This window comes from Panulirus ornatus, chromosome 61 (assembly GCF_036320965.1).
Source record: "Panulirus ornatus isolate Po-2019 chromosome 61, ASM3632096v1, whole genome shotgun sequence".
Classification (NCBI taxonomy): Eukaryota; Metazoa; Arthropoda; class Malacostraca; order Decapoda; family Palinuridae; genus Panulirus; species Panulirus ornatus.
In genome coordinates this window covers 4,645,415-4,667,212 of record NC_092284.1, presented here as the reverse complement: position 1 = coordinate 4,667,212, position 21,798 = coordinate 4,645,415, and the positions used below count along the sequence as shown (strand labels likewise).

Here is a 21,798-nt window from a genome sequence, read left to right as displayed (position 1 = left end):
GATAATAATAATAATGATAATGATAATAATAATAATAATAATAATAATAATAATAATAATGATAATAATAATAATAATAATAATAATAATAATGATAATAATAATAATAATAATAATAATAATAATAATAATAATAATAATAATAATAATAATAATAATAATAATAATAATGATAATAATAATAATAATAATAATAATAATAATAATAATAATAATGATAATAATAATAATAATAATAATAATAATAATAATAATAATAATAATGATAATAATAATAATAATAATAATAATAATAATAATAATAATGATAATAATAATAATAATAATAATAATAATAATGATAATAATAATAATAATAATAATAATAATAATAATAATGATAATAATAATAATAATAATAATAATAATAATAATAATGATAATAATAATAATAATAATAATAATAATAATAATAATAATAATGATAATAATAATAATAATAATGATAATAATAATAATAATAATAATAATAATAACGATAATAATAATAATAATAATAATAATAATAATAATGATAATAATAATAATAATAATAATAATAATAATAATAATGATAATAATAATAATAATAATAATAATAATAATAATAATAATAATAATAATGATAATAATAATAATAATAATGATAATAATAATAATAATAATAATAATAATAATAATAATAATAACGATAATAATAATAATAATAATAATAATAATAATAATAATAATAATAATAATAATAATAATAATAATAATAATAATAATAATAATAATAATAATAATAATAATGATAATAATAATAATAATAATAATAATAATAATAATAATAATAATAATAATAATAATAATAATAATAATAATAACGATAATAATAATAATAATAATAATAATAATAATAATAATAATAATAATAATAATGATAATAATAATAATAATAATAATAATAATAATAATGATAATAATAATAATAATAATAATAATAATAATAACGATAATAATAATGATAATAATAATAATAATGATAATAATAATAATAATAATAATAATAATAATAATAATAATAATAATAATAACGATAATAATAATAATAATAATAATAATAATAATAATAATAATGATAATAATAATAATAATAATAATAATAATAATAATAATAATAATAATAATAATAACGATAATAATAATAATAATAATAATAATAATAATAATAATAATAATAATAACGATAATAATAATAATAATAATAATAATAATAATAATAATAATAATGACAATAATAATAATAATGATAATAATAATAATAATAATAATAATAATAATAATAATAATAATAATAATAATAATAATAATAACGATAATAATAATAATAATAATAATAATAATAATAATAATAGGAAGAGAGGAAAGTGATTGGTTCTCAGTGAATGTAGGTTTGCGGCAGGGGTGTGTGATGTCTCCATGGTTGTTTAATTTGTTTATGGATGGGGTTGTTAGGGAGGTAGATGCAAGAGTCCTGGAAAGAGGGGCAAGTATGAAGTCTGTTGGGGATGAGAGAGCTTGGGAAGTGAGTCAGTTGTTGTTCGCTGATGATACAGCGCTGGTGGCTGATTCATGTGAGAAACTGCAGAAGCTGGTGACTGAGTTTGGTAAAGTGTGTGGAAGAAGAAAGTTGAGAGTAAATGTGAATAAGAGCAAGGTTATTAGGTACAGTAGGGTTGAGGGTCAAGTCAATTGGGAGGTGAGTTTGAATGGAGAAAAACTGGAGGAAGTGAAGTGTTTTAGATATCTGGGAGTGGATCTGTCAGCGGATGGAACCATGGAAGCGGAAGTGGATCATAGGGTGGGGGAGGGGGCGAAAATTTTGGGGGCCTTGAAGAATGTGTGGAAGTCGAGAACATTATCTCGGAAAGCAAAAATGGGTATGTTTGAAGGAATAGTGGTTCCAACAATGTTGTATGGTTGCGAGGCGTGGGCTATGGATAGAGTTGTGCGCAGGAGGATGGATGTGCTGGAAATGAGATGTTTGAGGACAATGTGTGGTGTGAGGTGGTTTGATCGAGTAAGTAACGTAAGGGTAAGAGAGATGTGTGGAAATAAAAAGAGCGTGGTTGAGAGAGCAGAAGAGGGTGTTTTGAAATGGTTTGGGCACATGGAGAGAATGAGTGAGGAAAGATTGACCAAGAGGATATATGTGTCGGAGGTGGAGGGAACGAGGAGAAGAGGGAGACCAAATTGGAGGTGGAAAGATGGAGTGAAAAAGATTTTGTGTGATCGGGGCCTGAACATGCAGGAGGGTGAAAGGAGGGCAAGAAATAGAGTGAATTGGTGTCATGTGGTATACAGGGGTTGACGTGCTGTCAGTGGATTGAAGCAAGGCATGTGAAGCGTCTGGGGTAAACCATGGAAAGCTGTGTAGGTATGTATATTTGCGTGTGTGGACGTGTGTATGTACATGTGTATGGGGGGGGGGGGCATTTCTTTCGTCTGTTTCCTTGCGCTACCTCGCAAACGCGGGAGACAGCGACAAAGTATAAAAAAAAAAAAAAAAAAAAATAATAATAATAATAATAATAAAAATAATAATAATAATAAATCTATAGACATAAATGTACACATATAACTACAAAATATAAAAAAAATCGATTACATTTCATCAAAAATTTAAAAATCTGATTTTTAATTTTTTTCTGAAATTTTTTTTACTCCCATACAAGACAACCATCGCCTACTGAGCTGGTAGCCAGCTAGATAGAAAAAAAAATAAATAAATAAAATTCTGCTCTTGACATCATGCAATTACGATTAATTTCTTGTAATCAATTACAATAATTACAGGGTGGGTAATCAGTTGGGCACCCTCCCAGACAGTAGCAGGGTAAGTGTGGCTCCATGACCTGAAATACATGTTTATATTATACAAGAGAGAGAGAGAGAGAGAGAGAGAGAGAGAGAGAGAGAGAGAGAGAGAGAGAGAGAGAGAGAGAGAGAGAGAGAGAGAGAGATGGTCATATAAAAAAAATTGAAAGGACATTGGAATAAACCAGGGGTTCGAACCCAGACTAAACCATCATAATTGGTCAAGACACCATAGGTCAAATATTGATAACTTGATAAATGGACATATTTATGGATATTCCTAAAGAAAATAAATGAATTTATTTTGCCCAGTTTTTATATCACCATATTGTCCAATTCCCTAAGTTTTTTAGAATAAATTTATTACATTTATTATTATTTTTCGTGTGTGATTATGGGTTTATCCCTTACTCTTATCTAAGATAGATAGATAGATAGATAAATAGATAGATAGATAGATAAATAGATAGATAGATAAATAGATAGATAGATAGATAGATAGACAGATAGATAGATAGATAAATAAATAGATAGGTAGATAGATAGATAGATAGATAGATAGATAGATAAATAGATGAATAGATAGATAGATAGATAGATAGACAGATAGATAGATAGATAAATAAATAGATAGGTAGATAGATAGATAGATAAATAGATAGATAGATAGATAGATAGATAGATAGATAGGTAAAAAGATAAATAGATAGATAAAGATAAATAGATAGATAGATAGATAAATAGATAGATAGATAGATAGATAGATAAATAAATAGATAGATAGATAGATAAATTGATAAATAGATAGATAGATAAATAGATAAATAGATAGATAGATAAATAGATAATTAGATAGATAGATAAATAGATAAATAGATAAATAAATTATCGTACACAATACAAGTGTTAGACATCCCTCCTCCCTATGACTTTCGTTCACAAAAAAAATTGGAAAAAATTATTTTTCAGACAAAAAATCCTTAAATTTAGATATAATAGAATATGTATTATACAATATTATATATCTTATGTTTCATGTATCATTATAGGTATAGTATAGCTTCTTGGATGATTGGTATAGATCAGAAATATAGCTTCTTGGATGATTGGTATAGATCAGAAATATATATCAAAATAATAATTTGGATAGAAATAGTCAGACAGAAAATGGAGGCTGATGTCAGACATGATAAGAGAAGAGGAAGATAATAATTTAATATAGTATTTACTGCTGTTGTTCTGAGGTGACAATTGTATGTATATATATAAAAAGATAAACGCATTATCATAGATATAAATGATACTATTTAATCATGGATATAACCCATTAATTAAATGATTTATGATCTCAAAAAAACTAAGGGTGGAATAATGTCGTAATTTGGCCATTTATGTGCTATTTCATTCCTGTTTAATAAGACCTTTCAACCTTTTTTAATTCCTTCTCTCTCTATTTTATAATGACACATAACGCCATTAGGCTTACTGTAGATTTCATATATATATAATTTGCATGTCATTAACGCAGTTAGGTTGATATAATGCAGATATTTCTCAGAAAGAAGACGCCATTGTTGGGATAAAGTCCTATATTGCATAATATAAAGTTTCTATATTAATAATTGAAGGATAATCTTGGTATTTTATCTATTTTCTATCTTTCCCGACGGAAAAACGTACGACTATCCACATCTTTCCCATGATTTGATATTTTTTTTCAAAAATGGTACAAAATTCTTGGTCATATGGTGTGTGGGGGATACAGCTTTTGTAACATTTATATAATACCATGACAAAGACTTGGCACGGAAACCGTGTCCCCTTTTAAACAATGAATTGATAAAGAATAATTACATTTAATCACACCTCGATTTATATAGGAATTATTCATTACGAGATACATGACGGGGAAATGACAAAGATGTATTTCCAATCAATGTGGACAAGTAAACATGGCGCTGTCGAAGTACACAACGGAGCAGACCGGCGTCCCAAATTGGAAGATTGCCCTCGCTGTGGGAGGAACCCTGGCGGCAGGCGTGGCCATCTACTACTTCTTGATCCGGGAGACCAGCAAGAAAGGCGGGGGGAGCAAGACAGCCACTGATAAGTCGCCAGACGCCATTAACAGTGTCACGTCCCCTTCCAGCGAGTGTTCGTCCCCTAAGGCAGACGACGCGGTGAATTTGGTGAGTGGCGGGGGGGTGACTCCCTACCCCAGGGGGGAAATGGCTTTCCCCCCCTTCACCCCTGGGGTAAAATAGGGGCTTTATTTATATCCTTTTTTCCTCCTATGGGGTATTGACCAGGTGGGGGGAATGGCGGCTGAGGAGTGTTTCTCCATCTGCTCGAGAGAGGGTCATTATTCTCGGGTTTTATCTCGATTATCTTTTCCCAGTTATCTATAAAGATATTAGTATCTTTTCTACGTGTATGGCCTTGAAGGATTATTGTCGGAAGTCATGATCAACGGTATTGATTAATTACACCCCAATGTTGAAGGTAATTATGTAATTATGGGGAGCAATGGAATTGGATCGACCGTAGTTTATGATTATTTTCCTATAGTGTCTTGATGGGTTAAATGTCATTTACAGAGCCTTTGATATCTTGCTCAGTGCGATGAAGTGGGTTTGGGGCAGCGCGAGTCCCACGTGCAGTAACTCCTGCCCCGCCCTACGACTTGCTCTCGTAAGCAAATTGCATGTAGGCAGAGGGACTTAAAACTTACGGGGAAGATTTGGGATTAATGTTGACATAATTCAAAAACATAACAGAATTTAACATAATCCGATAGCAAAATATACATTTTTTGTTTTGCTTTAAGACTAGATCTGCGCTTTGTGTGATGTGATTTTGCAGTCGTAGTGTAATGTCTATAGAAGAGAATAAAAGTTTAATAGCATATGGTTTGGCCCCAGAAGAGCTGCATCCTTAAGCTGGTCCTACTGGCCAACACCCGTAACCCCTGGATTTCATGTCGTAATCATAGTTTAATGTGTTGCTCAAAAGCTTGGCGACACTCCTGATTTTAAGGTGAACAAAACCATGATTTTCAAACTAATGCTTGTGTTTTCTTACCTTATTTGTAACTTAGTTTCTGATATGCTGTTACATAAGATATTGTGCGTAATGTTCTACACATGTAGCAAGGCATCTTTAGAGGAGGGATTTGTTTATATGTGGTAAAGTACTGTTTTCTGAAGGGTCTTCTGCTTCGTGGAAAAGTTTTGTTGTGGCCGGAACCACGTGGTTTAAACAGCCCATCACCATGAACGTGTGTCATGTGTTAAGACTCATTTTAGTTGGAAGCGTAATACCGTTTATACGGTATGTAAACACTAATATTGGTAATGCTTTTTGAGCACAATTAGTGAATAGTCAGTTATTAAGTGACACTATGCTTTTTATTGAACATAATGTTGAGAGAGTTTTATTTTGTGTACTTTAGCGTAATTGTTTCCTTTTTTTTTTTATATAGACACCATTGGAAAAGGCACAGAGTTACAAGAACAAAGGAAACAAGTATTTCAAAGGAGGCAAATATAGTGAAGCCATCAAATGCTACGATCAAGCAATAGAAACATGTCCACCAGAGAACACAGTCGACTTGTCCACTTTTTATCAGAACAGAGCTGCAGCTTACGAGCAACAGGTGAGTTCTGTTTTAGATGTGTTGTATTTAGCATGAAAGTATGATAGGAAAGGAAATATGTTTATGGTATAATAAGATCGTAAATAAGATCGTATTTCAACAAAAGTTGAGTGAATTAGTTACTCCTAAGAAATTATAGTTGTATGTTGCATGTATTATTATTATTCGAGTGTGAGGTAGATTATTGAAATATCATTGTATTGAATAGCATACATACCAGCTAATTCCAGAAGCATTGGAAGACTGCTAGACTGCAGTATTGGTTCTCGTGAAACAATCTGTAAATAAACTGTACATTGAACTGAACTTTTTCACCAGAAGTTCTTTCATTATTTTTATATCACTTCAGGGTTTCGTACTGTACTCCAACTGATGCTCTAGTGATACTCATGTCTCTATATATTTATGATGCCTGTTTCAGCTTCATTCAGTTACATATTTAAATGATTTGAAATGGTCCTTCAAGCAAAGCTTACTGTATCTGATAACTCATTTTTACTTTGTTTTTACGAAGGATAGGAAGAATTATTCTACTGCCCATGATACATATCCATATGAGCATTCACGTTCATGTCCAGGATCTTGACATGTGTAAGAGTACTCGTTGGCTGACATGATATGAACCCCTTAATCTCTCACCTGTTTATTCTTCTGAGTTGTTGCTAAATCCTGTTGGATACTAGACTTTGTGACATTACTTATTTCATTGTTTCTTAGCTTTGGTGTAGAGATTAAAACAAGCGATTAATCTGTATATATGTCCATGCTTTTCTTTCTCACACAATCCCATTTTAATTGCTCTCGTACTCTCCTTTCTCCTGAAGTTAAAATGCTTTGAATGTGGAAAGGTTCCGTATTGAAGGAATATAGACTGAATCATTTGCATATGTCATGTTTGATTTCCAGAAAAACTGGGAATGTGTTTTAAGAGATTGCACTGCTGCCTTGGAGCTGAACGAGCGTTACGTCAAGGCTCTACAGAGACGTGCAAAAGCCTGTGAAGTGCTTAAGGATTTAGATCAAGCTTTGGAAGATTTGACTGCTGTATGTATCATAGAATCCTTCCAGAATCAAGCTACTCTTGTAAATGTGGACCGCGTGCTAAAAGAATTAGGTGAGTTTAAAAACGCAGCAAATATGCCTTTCTCCAACAAACCATATTGTGTTTTTCATATACTGTTGCTCATGGCTCAGCATACAGTGGCTTTATTGCATTATACATGACAGGTAGAGAGTGGCACGACCTTGCTCCTGTGGGAAGTAGTAAACATTTGAAAAATCTTTACTTTTATATGTAGGACCACATGTGCTGTTTAGCTTTGGTAGTACACAATATTTGTATTATTATAAGTGGAGTAAGGGACTAAGTTCTTTTTAGGGGGACCAATTTACTTGATAAAAAGTGCCTCTGAAGGTGAATCATGTTAATTAAATTCCTTCTCCGTGATGATACGCTACATTGGTTGATTTAGGGCAATGCCAAGGCGTGAAAATATAGTGAGTGATAAATAACGTGTGGCGGTTGTTTTTAAGTTCATTTGTGGAACGTTAAGCAAATTACGAAAACAGAAACCACTCTCGGTAAGGGAAGCACTTCTGAAATAAGTGATAGAGGGTGTTATGTTGTTTAATTTGTACTCTTTCTTTTCAACATTTATCTTTCACCCAAGATGGCTTTGAATGGGGAATATTATTTGACTGTACCATGTTGGTCACTATGAAAAAAAAAAAAAAAAAGGCTGTGACAAGATTAGTTAGGTTTATGGAATTGCAAGATAAAAAACTAGTCATTTTGTCGCATATTCAGCTATTGAAACTACATTGAAATTTCAGAAAATTTCTCTATCTTTCTTTCCTTCATTGAGGGGAAGTTTACATAGGTCTAAAGCTGGTCTTAATTTTTTATTTTTAATGAATGTACTAAGCGCTCATTATTTCAGTACAATTTCCATGAAGTTTATTTACATTGAGCAACTTCTCCTGGAATGTACTTTTGACAGGTCGCATGCATGCTAAGGAAGCCATGGAGGATCGTGAGCCCGTGATGCCATCAAAGCACTTCATCAAGACATTCTTCGAGTCATTTGCAGAGGACCCCATATTTAACTCTGTCGATAAGGAGAAAGAGGGTGACGTGGATGAGGCAGAACATCCTCCAGGGAAAAATACAACCAACAAGTATGGTATACGGTACATTTTACCTTCGAGTGGGGCTATTATGTAGCATGTAGTTACACTTGTTTGCATCTCTCAGCATCATTTTTATTGATCTTTTAATGCAAAGGGAATACAAAAGAAATAAAGCAACGCCAGACTGTTGGGTCTGTTCATGATAAAAAATATTAAACACTCGCATAATAGTGTGGTAAAAGTAGAAAGGCTTACAGATGATTCAGAGAGATAAATGAGCAAATGGTTCATTTGACTAAGGAGGAACAAATAATATTAAACCACGACTTGAAGCCAAATATTTATCAAGTCAGCTCTGAAAAGTATCAGAAACACTGCTTTCAACCTCTCTAGTCAGTAAATCATTCCATATGTTAACAATGGCAACGAAGAAAGAGTACTTCGCCTCATTAAAGGTAATATGTTTTCCCCCCGAGTTTGTATCCATTACTACAAGTGAAATATTTATCAAGCCTTAAGTAGCTCGTTAGATTGAGACTATCAAAGCCTTTGATAGCTTTGAATGCCTGTATTAGATCACCCCTTTATCTTCACTTTTCTAATATATTTTTTATATATTTTCAAAGCTATATGTATTTGAATTTTGAAGTTAGCTCAATAGGATTTGTTTCTCATCTGGAAATTAGCTTGGTTGCTTGATGCTGTGCTCTCTCCAATCTCCTTGTGTCTTTTTTCAAGGAAAGTGGCCAGAAGTGAATGCAATATTCAGGATAGGGATGCACCAAATAATTGTACAGAGAATGATTTCCGTAGACTTGAATTTGAAAGCCATACCTATGAATCCAAGAATTTTGTTTGCTTGTTGTACTACTTGGCCTTTAAATCACCAGATTATTATTCCCAAATCTTTCCCACACCTTTTGTAGCCGAACAGAATTCGTACTGTAGCTTACCCTCTCATTTCTCCTAGATTTTCACTTACTAATATTCAAATTCTCTTGCCACATGTGAGCCTAATCAATCAGTTTGTCCATGTCAGTTTAAGGCTGCAGACGTTCAAGTTCAATTAGAGATTCATTTTTCAGCTTGGTATCATATGTGAATTTTGAGGAAGAGGAGACGGAGTCTCAGATACCAAAGAGTGGATATGGTAGTGAATGGAACCATGGGAGGTGAAGTGAGCCACAGGGTGGGTGTGAGTAGACAAAGGTCCTGGGCACATTGAGGAATGTGTGGAAAGAGAGGGCGCTCATCTTTAAAGGCAAAGATGGGCATGTCGGGTAATACAGTAGTCCTGTCAGTGTTATGTGGTTATGAGGCACGGGCCTTAAACCAAAATGTAAAGGATAGGGACATGGAAGGAACATCGAAATTGAGGAAACCAAGGAAGATGGTGTGAAAAGCACTTTGAAGGCTCAGGGCCTAAACATGCGGGAGGGTGTGAGGGGTGTAAAGATTTTTCATATTCATCGGTATTTTTCTCCTTTTTGGATAGGTTAACATCCAAGTGTTCTGTTTCTGTTTTCTTTTATTTTTTACCATGCTTGTTCACTGTTTCCTCCCATCAGCAACAGACATAGATAAACATCATTCGTTTTCATCCATTCTTTTGCTGTCATATGTAATGCATGGGTTCAGATCGTATAAATTGTCACAAATTGTGTGGTTGCTGTTCCACCTGATGAGTATTTCCTGTACTAGTTAAGCAGATACCACAAGCTGCTAGCTTTTTGTTTTTTATCACTTAATTATGAGTGTACAGCACTAATTTTTGTCTGTAGTTCAGCACTTAATGAACGTACTGCACTGTCATTTTTTACTGTAATTCATATATTATTCCAAATAAGTGATTTGGCTGAAGTCAGTCATAATTGTGAACTGTTATTCTCTGAAATGGCAGTATTAGTGAGAAAGTCTCTTAACATGGAAGATGATAGCTGTGTGTGAAGGCCCGTAAATGACAGAACCTCCTCCGACAGTGGCTACCTGAAAGCAAGACAGCATCTACAGGAAGGCAATTATGGAGAAATCATTGATTGTTGTCAGAATGAACTAGCAATCCCTTTCACTCCGTACAAAGTGGAATCACTGCTGTTACGGGCCACGCTGTACCAGCTTCGTGGGGAGAGTACAAAGGCCATGGAAGACCTTACTGTGCTTATCAGCATTGAAGATTGTCCACTCAAGGTTAGAGATATGTCATGATAAACATTTTTGTGTGTCGGTAAATGATGATCAAGAAATTGGTGTTACTTTTAATTCCTAGAGATTGCGTGTTGACCAGATTCTTGATATGTTAGTGGAAGTGCGGTGGTAAGGAAACTCAGAATGAAGCAGGAGTACTTTGATCTATCTCATTTCAACCAGAGTCCTTCTTCAGAGAAAATAATTTGTATCGTCATAATTCCCTCTGAAGAAGGCCTCTGGTCAAAACATAAGAGATTAAAGTATTGCTGCTTCATTCTGAATTTCCTTAACCACCACACTTCTGGAAATTTTATCGTCATATACTTTTAGTATTATTAGTTAACTACATTGATGATTTGACACAGAATGAAGATAAGTGTGTCAGTCGCCAGGCATTGAAAAAACCTTTGGTAAAGAGTTGCAATCTTTGTGAAAATTTGACAATTGTAATTTAGTCTTGCACATCTTTTTTGTATGTACCGATATGTCCTTACAATTTCCCACATTTACCAAAGGCAAATTCATTTCAAAGAATTTAATTTTTACCATGTTTTTTTTATGATAAGTTGATCTGTCTTACTCTTCCTTGCAGATGCAAGTGAATGCCCTAGTAAAGCGTGGATCATTACACATGCAACATGAAAAAGTGGATAGCAGTCTTAAAGACTTCGACAGAGCTGCAATTTTAGATCCTACTAATTCTGACGTCTTCCATCATAGAGGACAGGTATTACTGTTGTTTGCTGACCCTTAATTGAATGAAAAATTTTTGAAAAATAGGCCCAGGGTTATCTAATTAAGGAGTTGAATATTGGGTTTTGTACCACTTCATTGGTAATATCTCCTAGATTTTTTTTTCATTACACCATTTGCCTAAGTTGGGGTAAGAGTTTGGGAAGCATCTTCTTGGGTATTCAAAAGATGCCTCGTTTATGTTAGTAGATCAAGTAATAAAAGTATGAAGAATGGAGTAATGGTTAGAACAGGATTGAGGTCACCACAGGAGTTTGAAGTTGGAATACGTTCAAGGTGTTCTTGGTAGAGAAAAGTCTTAAAAGGATTTAATTATACAGTTTCCTCTTGTGATTATTTTTTCAATATGAATTAATAGAATTTCTTTTGTCTTTTTCAGATACATTTATTAATAGGTAAGGTTGATGCAGCCATGTCAGATTTCAAAACAGCTGTTGAACTTAATTCCAACTTCCCCATTGCCTTCGTCCAGCGGTGTTACACAGACTACAGGTAAGAAATATTTGTGATCGACTCTAACACTATTGCCAAGCTCAAAACCTTGGTAATATAATTGAAATAAATAAAATGCATATTAAGGACTTAAAATTTGCCATAATAGCACTTCAGATGTATTTTCTAAGGGGGAAAATAGCAAGTAAATACAGATATTGGAGTTAAGAGAGTAATTATAACTCTCTGCTGCGACAGATATGCGTATCAGCTTGGTGACAAAGCAAAGGTTGAGGAAGTCATGAAGAAGTTCGAAGAAGCTATTAAGAATTTCCCCAAATGCGTGGAGTGTTATGTACTTTACGCTCAGGTAATGTTTCTTTGCATTTTTCTGAAAAATGGAAATTTTGTCAATTGTTTTTTATATTATGTTCTTGGATTCTTCTGTGTATTTATTGATGGTGTCAGAGGAGACATGGAAGTAAGGATGTTCGATAGTTTTTTAATGGAGCATTAGAATAAATCAAAATAATAGAGACAAAAGTAGTGCGAGTATGGTTTGGTTGAAGGGGTACACCATTTATATAGACTTGGGTGGATATGAATGATAAAGTGAAAGGGATGATAGTTTACTCCTCTTGATAATACCCTAGATCCCAGCCCTCCCTTGTTGTTTACTACCTTCCGTAGTCCTTTTAAACTCAGTGGGCAAAATTTTAATTTTTTTTTATACTTTTTTACCATTTCTGGCATTACCTTAGATCATTCCACCTTCCCTCCAGGTTCTCTGTGATCAGGGTGAACATGAACGAGCTGACAGTTACTACATCAAAGCCTTAGAAGTGGAACCTGACAATCCCACCACACTTGTCCACCGGGCCCTGCTCATACTTCAGTGGAAAGGAGACCTAGCACAGGCCCGGTCTTACATTACACAGGCTCTTGAAATTGACGAAAAATGTGAACTGGCATATGAAAATTTGGCTACGATTGAAGTGCAAACGTAAGTTGGATTTTTTATGTTATTTACATTGGCCAATGTAATGGTTGAGGTGAACAATGGAATAGCTTGGAGGGCTTGGGATGTTTATGTCAGGCAATACTCTCTCAGTTCGCATAACACCTCAACCAAAACGCCCGACATCATGATCATACACATTCAACAATATGTCAAAATACTCTCTCTGTCACTACCTGTTGTCACTTCCCTCTTGCCCTCTTACCACTTTTGAAAACATCTTTTTATTCTCCCTAAAGTTTAATGATACTCCCTCACCCCTACTCTCAATTGCCCTCTTTTTCAACTCTTGCACCTTCCTCTTGACCTCCTGCTGCTTCATCTTATACATCTCCCACTCATTTGTGCTTCTTCCTTGCAAGTATCATCCAAATGCCTCTCTTTTCTCTTTCACTAACAAATTTACTTCTTCATCCCACATGCATCTCTTACACTTGCCATCACTGCTTCCCTAAATACATCCCATTCCTCACCCACTACCCTTAAGTCATTTGTTCTCACCTTTTGTCATTCTACCCTCAATCTTTCCTAGTACTTCCTCACACAAGTCTCCTTTCCAAGCTCACTTTACTCTCACCACTCTCTTTTCTATAACATTCTCTCTTGTTTTTTGAAAACCTCTACAAATCTTCACCTTTGCCTCCACAAGATAGTAATCAGACATCCTACCAGCTGCCCTTCTCAGCACACTTTGACCATCTCTCCTATAGATGGGGCCCATTATGTGTAGAACTGCCTACCCATACAGCACAAATAAGTAATCAAAGATAGGCAATTACAATCTGAACACTTGGGAAGATCCACCAACAGGCTCATACACCTTATACGGTTCAAGATATTTTATTTACCCGAGTTTCATTTTTTCTAACAATTTTGAATCGCCCTCCCCACTTGTCTCATTAGTGACTATATGTTTGTACAGTACAGCTCTATTCCCACGAGGTCCTTTTTTACCTAATTTTTTAATGCAACTTTTAAAACTTTTTCATAGTCAGTTCCATCGCTTATCTTATTTAGTTCTGCTGAAATCTACTTTTGCTTCATTCAATTATAGTTTTTCTTAAAATTGCTACTGTAAATTTCAGTACATGAAAAAAGAAGAGCATCATCATCATATATCCAACACCAACATATAAACGTCTTGTGACGGTGTGTAAAGTTAAAAAAAATAGAAAAATAATTTTATGTAAACAGTAGTACAGTGAAAGTACAAGGAGAAAAGGTAAACCATAGAAAGGGTGCATAGATGCTGTGATAAATTCAAATATTACTTAGGACATTTGTGATGATATTTATCCCTTGGGATAGGGGAGAAAGAATACTTCCCACGTATTCCCTGCGTGTCGTAGAAGGCGACTAAAAAGGGAAGAGAGCGGGGGGCTGGAAATCCTCCCCTCTCAATTTTTTTTTTTAATTTTCCAAAAGAAGGAACAGAGAAGGGGGCCAGGTGAGGATATTCCCTCAATGGCCCAGTCCTCTGTTCTTAACGCTACCTCGCTAACGCGGGAAATGGCGAATAGTTTGAAAAAAAAAAAAAAAAAAAAAAACTTTTGAAGCATCATTCATGACAGCAAGAGAGCATGTGTGTCCTGGTGAGGTTGCAGCTCACACCTCCCAGTCACTACCTTGCCAAAAAGAGAGGCAGTCAGGTATGAAAAAGAAATACGATATTTTATGCATTATGTTATTTTCTGGTTTAGATAAATCTTGTCATTTTAAACCCGTCATCTGTTGAATTATTTAGGGAGCCTCTTGCAGTGGCACAGTATATCTCCACACTTGCTTTAAACCTATATTGTGTATCATTTATTTTTATGTTTATTATACTTAACCGCCGTCTCCCACGTTAGCGAGGTAGCACAAGGAAACATGAGGAATGGCCCATCCCACCCAAATACACGTGTGTGTGTGTATATATCCCCTGGGGATAGGGGAGAAAGAACGCCTCCCATGCATTCCCTGCGCGTCGCAGAAGGCGACCAAAATATTGTGCATATTTGTGTTTAATTCTGCTGGTCATATCCTTGTTTTTTAAAAAGTGACCGAGGATAGATCACCTCCTCCAGCTAAGCTCATTTGGTCAATGCGTAACCTGAATCACATCCCTGGGAACAAGGAAGCAAGACATGCATCTCCTTCATGTCATGATGAAAGCAAGGGTATAAGAGTGATGGGGCCTAGAAATCTTCCCTCTTGTATTGTTACTCTTCCAAAGACGGAAGAGACGGCAGAGTTGAGAAAGATATTTTTTCCTGAAGGTTGAAAGCCTGTTCTTGATACTGTCACACCGAGGTGGGAAACAGCTGACAGTTATTGCAGAAAAATGAATTGAATCGTAACAGTCAGGAAACATGATGGGAACGAAGCATAATTATGCTGTCATTTTATAGTAGCATACTGCATGCACTCGATCATTATCCAATAGCATTGTGAGTTTGGTGATGGTATCATTAGTAATAGGTGTATATATACATAGTGTGATATCCAAGGCTTGATGTACCGGATCCATTCCTTGAAAATTGGAAGTCAAGTTAATGATGATAAATATAATAGGTAAATAGAATGTACAGGCCTTTATGGCCAATGTGATAGCAGCCCTCAGGCCATTAGCCTTAAAGTTGTTCGTATTAGTTATGCGTACACGTCACTAACTCGTCGAGTTATAAAGTTTCTATGATATGTAAAGACAAGGATGACAAGTGTAGGTAAGTAAAGCAGAGCGAGCCATAAGTAGATGCACTCAGGTGTGGCCATATTGCAGTGTGTATCACATCCAGACATTTTCACGGTAGGTCCGACTTTCAGGTGAATTCCATTGGTCATTTGATAACTTTATCCCATTGAGGTTACCAACTTAATTAGTTTTGTACATTGTAAGAGTACAGTGTACTCTCATAATGAAATATGATTGAATGACGGAATGTATCTTATTTTTCTTATTTCAGTGGCAACTTGAAGAGAGGTGTGGAACTCTTTGACAAGGCAATTCCACTAGCCAAGACAGAAATGGAAATGGCACATCTCTTCTCCCTTCGAGATGCAGCAGTAGCACAGTTGAAAATTGTCGAGAAGATGGGCATTAATATTCCAAACTTGGGTTCCTTGTAAACAGACCGCGATAGTGGATGCAACAGCTTTAGTGGTGGAAACCAAGAACTGTAAACTGTGAACATGAATAGTGCGAAGTTCTCAGCATTGCGGTTCCTCTGAGTGGATGTAACCCTTTGTCTCGTCATTTTGATTGAATCCTGAAGTGGATTGAGTGCTGGATTCTCGGATGAATGGGATTAAAATCAAGCGGTGGAATGTTTAAGATATGTCGTACAAGTAAATATGTTATGACGGGGTACTTGCAGGTTATGGCAGTATTGTTGCAGAGCTGTCCCTCAGAGGAGTATCATTCCTGTATTGTAAATATTTCACCTTCCACAGGTATGAAAGTGAATTAAATGAAAAGTGAGTATTTCCTTATACATAGGAGAATCTTGATTCGTGTGCGTGTCTGTGCTTGTTTTGCTCGATACCAACAATGTGCACACACACACACACACACGTATATAGGAGTGCACATGCTCACATCTGTTTTAAGGGGCAGAGGCACTGTAGAATTCAAAATCTGTATTTTGAATTACCTTAATTGATTAGCCACTTCTTTTTACTTTTCTATTTTTAGGCTTGAATAAAGTTGACGATTTTTACTGTATTGACATGAATATGTTGAATTAGGAATTATACAGTATTGAGTGCTTGTATTAGTTTGCTAATTTAATTTGAGTTGCAGAAACTCAAAAAGAGGCAACTTCATACTGTTTAGCCATCGTTGAAAAGAGGACATAATGAGTTGATAGAAAGTGCTGACACGTAGGTGACCACATATTATTGATGGGACTTGATAAATGTGTGAATATATAACTGTAATTTCCACTGATTATTCTTGTACTCACTTGAACGTGAAGTGATCATTGTTTTCATGTGTATTGCTCTCATACTCAGGAGTTTTATGCTGTACAAGGAATTGTACCCATCTTTCCGTATCCCATTTTTTCACGTATCACTGATCATTAAACAAGGGCTTGCACACCACAGCACTAATGTACCTTTGCATTGGATAATAAGATTCCTTTTTCTTTTTTTTAATTCATGAATTACTTTTTTGCTCATTCTTTTGAAAACTAAAGTTTATTTTTTTCAAATTTTATTATTTTCATTGTAGCTGTTGACCTTTCCACTGAGGGTGCTTTATACAGCATGTATCCCAGATCAGTAATTGTGCTTACACTTTGGATGCCTTTTGTGGACTATATCTGTCCCCTGATTGTAGATACCATACAGCAGACTTTATGAAGCAGATGATATAAAAACGCATGCAAATTTGTACTGTATATGTGTATATATATATATTCAAATAATAATAATCAGTTGGTATCACATGCACCATTTCCTCCTCAGAAGTTGGTACTTGACAAAGACTTCACCTAACACATTTGGATATCAATACAATATACCCTCGGTGTCGCAAGATTAACAACAGCTCTTAAAATCTGTCTATGGTACAGTGTATAGACATGAATGAGTGTTTCAACCAATATAGAAATAGTAGAGAGAGAAGATAAAGGGGGAAAATAGTATGATATATGAAAAGGGATATCGGCAATTTTGGAAAGATAGCATGTAGTTTGAAAATGTTTTTGATCACTGAATGGTGTGGCAGAGAGGCTGGCCAGACCGGGACAAGGGCCAACTGAATCGCTGCTTTCCATATATGAATTTATATACATTATTCCTTGGAAGAAAAGAAAAAAAATTTCGTCAATGTGAACTCTCATTCACTTGAATTTTTATTGGAAAATTTTTGCTTTAGTTCAATACTTCAGTTATGAAATACCTTGTTAAACTTAAGATTTAAATTATACAATTGCACAAAACTTCACTGAAAGGATGACTGCTCCCAAAAAAATGCATCTACACAAGGATCTGCTTAACCAAGCTCCCCACCACAAAAGTTGAAGGAAAATTAGCAATGATCCTGTGTGTGGGTCAGGTGCCTGCTATAACCCCCAATCCACATCAACAGGTTATCATTGTTGCTGCTGCACTAACCACTTAAGCAACTAACTCCATTTTTTTTTTTTTTTTTATTTAAAAGCTGGGTCGCTTCTATTTTTTGCTCCTGCAAAGCATTTTTTCCCCCACTTTGGCCGTGCTTTTTTGTATGTAGTATTTACTTAACGTGTCCCAGAACCCTTTATATGTGGGGCTCTTGCAGCACTCAGGAAGTCGGCCACGACCTCTGACCAAGACCATAGGTTAAGAAGTGTAGTGATGGTGTGTTTATGTATTAGGGTGAGCGTAAAGTTGTTGGGGAGTAGATTTATGTTGCCTTCTAAGTGGAAGTTGCATCTTGGGTGTGAGAGTCGCTGTGGTATGCTGAACAAGTATTTGTAATGTGGAAGAGAAGGATGTATATACTATAGTTCAGATACGAAGTGACTTATGGGTTTGGGGGAAAGTTGTTTTAGCATTTGTCAAATCATTACAATGTGAATATGTTTTGTCCCTGATCTTTGCTGGGTTTGGGGAGATCTGTCGAGTATAGATGACTGAAGTGCGAGGCTGGGGTGAGCATTTTATTTGTGTATGAAGCTGGTGGAAAGGACAAAAATACCTCCGATGGGAAGGGGTTAGGGCTGTTGCATGAGATTGGGTGCTCATCATGTTGACGTGGGATCGTACTAAAAGAGTTTACGTGTAATTGAATGCTCTTGTTTGTTAAGCAGCCAGTGATAATTTGTGGGTGCTGTTTTGTGTGTGGTTGGTAGTTTTGCTTTTTAGAAGGGTGGATGATCAAGCACTGAGGGATAATGTAGTGTGGAGTCATTAAACTGTTTTTATGGGATTCAGAGATTTTTATTTGTGATGTGGAAAGCGAATGTCTACTTCATGTCATGTGTAGATGTCCTTAATGTGATTGGGACACAGATTCCTTTCATGTCTGCCAGAGTAAAGAGCATGACTGGATTTTTGTGGAGATATGTCCATTCTGTTTTAAGCAAGTCAGCGTTCCAACTATGCGTTAGAATGCTGCATGAGTGGTGTGAGTTACTGTGATGTAACTTGTTTCTAAATTGGACATCATTTTTGCAGTCTTTCATATTAATATTCTAAACAAAACACAGTCGGTCACTGCCTGATGATAACTTCACCGCTGTGGACTTTTTCGTCTGTACACGTGCCTTATATGAAATTTGGTAGCACAGAGTATTTTGCAAATTTTTCCAGCTACATTATTAAAAAATTCCTTGATTCTCTGTTTAAGTCGTGAGGATGGTATTTCAAGTGTCTGCTTATAGTCACTAGTAGAAGCTTTGGTTTCACAAGAAATTCGTCTGGAAGTGGCTTAATTGGTGGCAGCTCGGTTGTGTTATTTTTTTACCCAAAACCTTTGTGAATCAGCGAGTGATCCTATTTTTCGCAGATATTTCGTTTATTATAGAAAATGGCTTGTTTCACTTGCTGCTATGAAGTTGCATATGTCACTAGCTAATGTATTTGGAATTATTTTTAAACAAAAAGAATGTGTAAAAGCACCGAAAAATATTGATGGTGCCAGTACGATAGTAAAATGGAACATTGTCTCCAAACACACTTTTTTTTTGTGTTTATGAAGTCATAACTGTAAGATATCTGAAAAGGGTTGTGATTCATTGCTCGTTTATATGTAGCTCTATGGTCATAAGCGTGATCTGAATAGTTCATATAATGTTTGCATAATACCTTATGATTATTTCTCTGCCTGAGCTTTAAAGGTCTTCAAGTATGTTGTTGCATGTACGTGTAACATATAATTCTTTTTAAAAGAATACTTTTTTGTGTTAAAAATGGCATTGTCCTAGCATTACACTGTATTTGGACTTCACATTTGTTTTTTCACCTCTGCATGCAATAACACCTGTTCATGAACTTGATACATAATCATATGGCAGTTTTCTCACAGGGACTGGGAATTGAATGCTATATTTTTGTTTTGGCTATTTGGTGAGGTCCATGCACGTACTAGTTGAGATTATTGTGTCCAGTTTAGAGATGATAATGGTTTGGCATTCATCCTGTGGGTATAATTGGGTGGAACAACCCTTAAGAGAGAAAACTGTTTAATGTTGTCTACGGGTGTAGCTTCTTGCTACGAAAACTTCTCCTGGAGTAAAGATTTGACATCAGTTGCTTACCTGGTAACCCGATTGGCAAGTTATGATATGGGGAGGGAATTTCATGTGGTTTGCACCTGCCTAGCAGCTCTATTTAGCTATTTTCTGCAAAGAACGGTTGGTGGGAGGTAAGTTAAGCATCATGGGTTTATTTGGGAGCAAGCATCCTCGCTTAACATGGCAAAAACTTTGTCTTCATTTATATATATATTTCCCATATGGTATTAATTTGTAGCCATTGGGTCTGATAGAAAAGTAATGTTTTTAGTTACATAAATAAAATTTAGATATTTTGTCCAACTAAAAAAGTAAGGGATATGAGTTAAAGGCTAATTACATCAATAAGTTAACGAGTAGCAGGTACACCCTTGCTTTGTTTGAGTTGCGAGGCATTAGAGGACTTGGCTAAAGAAAAGGTAAATATTTTTACACGGTAATCCTTAATTCTGTTGGGTGGCATCAATAAAGTGAAAAAGAGTAGCGTACTCCAGAGGGAATAAATCTTTCAGGCAGTCACCGTTTATGTGCACACCATGTTAAGGAACAATACAGGGCCCAGGTTTAAACAGAAGTAAATTATGGGTTTCAGCCCAACTTCTTAATGTTTAGTCTAATGAATAATCAGTTATGAATTATAATTGTTTAAGTATGTAACTTTCATGTGTTAAATTTGCCTCGTGTACATTATTCACAAGGTTACAAGTGCCCTTGAAGCTGTGGAACTGTTGAAAGTTTCAAGCCAGTCATGCCCTTGACAATTTTATCTACGAACTATATTTCAAAAAACTTAATCCTCCAGGAAAATATTGAGCTTTACTGGAAAGATTGAAATATTTGTTGAATTGTTTGGATGTGAGGAATTCTTTCCATTGTTTTATGTATTTGTTGAACTGTTTAGATGTGAAGAACGGGCAGATTTCTTTCCATTGTTCGAGTTCTTTTATGATTGAACTGTAAATTCGTGTGCCCATGTAACTAGTTGAATATTCTGGATATTGAGGAAAAACATCGGAGATATGTTGGGATGGTTCATTTATTGGTTTTCTCTATGATTATTTTAATGTCGGATTAAGGAATTTTGTTAATTCAAAGTAATTTCATACATACAAGCCTTGTTTTCAGTGTGATATGTAAATATAATTAACTTCTTGTAACTTGTAAATATTTGTGACATAATGAGCTTGTGTTTTTTGTAGATAGCGATAGGATTAACTTTTTCTTGTATATAGAATTTACTCAAACGTTGCTGATTATGTCACAAACAAGTTTTCATCATACTTATTTGTTTCAATACTTTGTTAGACATCCACTGAGTTAATGTGACATATATCACCATTCTTTCGTGTGCTAACATTGATTCATGTTAACTTTTTTTTTTTTATTATTATTTATAACTGCTGAATATTTAGCCATCAGCTCATTAATTAGGAGTATAGACCACATCTAGTCCTTGCAATACAAGTTGTTATTAGGACCAAGTAAAGTTAATAGTTGATGAATGTTATTTCCATTTTTCACCAACTCTGCAATATGCGTGTCTT

The 21,798-nt window shown here is 34.8% G+C and overlaps 1 protein-coding gene across 2 annotated transcripts; it reads left to right on the top strand.

Annotated features, from left to right (window-relative positions):
- The first annotated feature begins 4,806 nt into the window (after nt 1-4,806).
- LOC139767474 (mitochondrial import receptor subunit TOM70-like) lies at nt 4,807-21,756 on the top strand. Of its 2 annotated transcripts, none has more exons than XM_071696892.1 (10): nt 4,807-5,066; nt 6,359-6,532; nt 7,439-7,646; nt 8,533-8,710; nt 10,642-10,849; nt 11,442-11,576; nt 11,982-12,094; nt 12,293-12,404; nt 12,817-13,037; nt 15,998-21,756. In XM_071696892.1, exons 1-10 carry the CDS (start codon nt 4,830-4,832, stop codon nt 16,158-16,160), a joined length of 1,749 nt encoding a protein of 582 aa, XP_071552993.1. In that variant the 5' UTR covers nt 4,807-4,829; the 3' UTR covers nt 16,161-21,756. The 2 variants fall into 2 exon arrangements, with proteins under 2 accessions (XP_071552993.1, XP_071552992.1); XM_071696891.1 differs by having other exon boundaries at nt 8,533-8,722.
- Nucleotides 21,757-21,798: the final 42 nt, after the last annotated feature.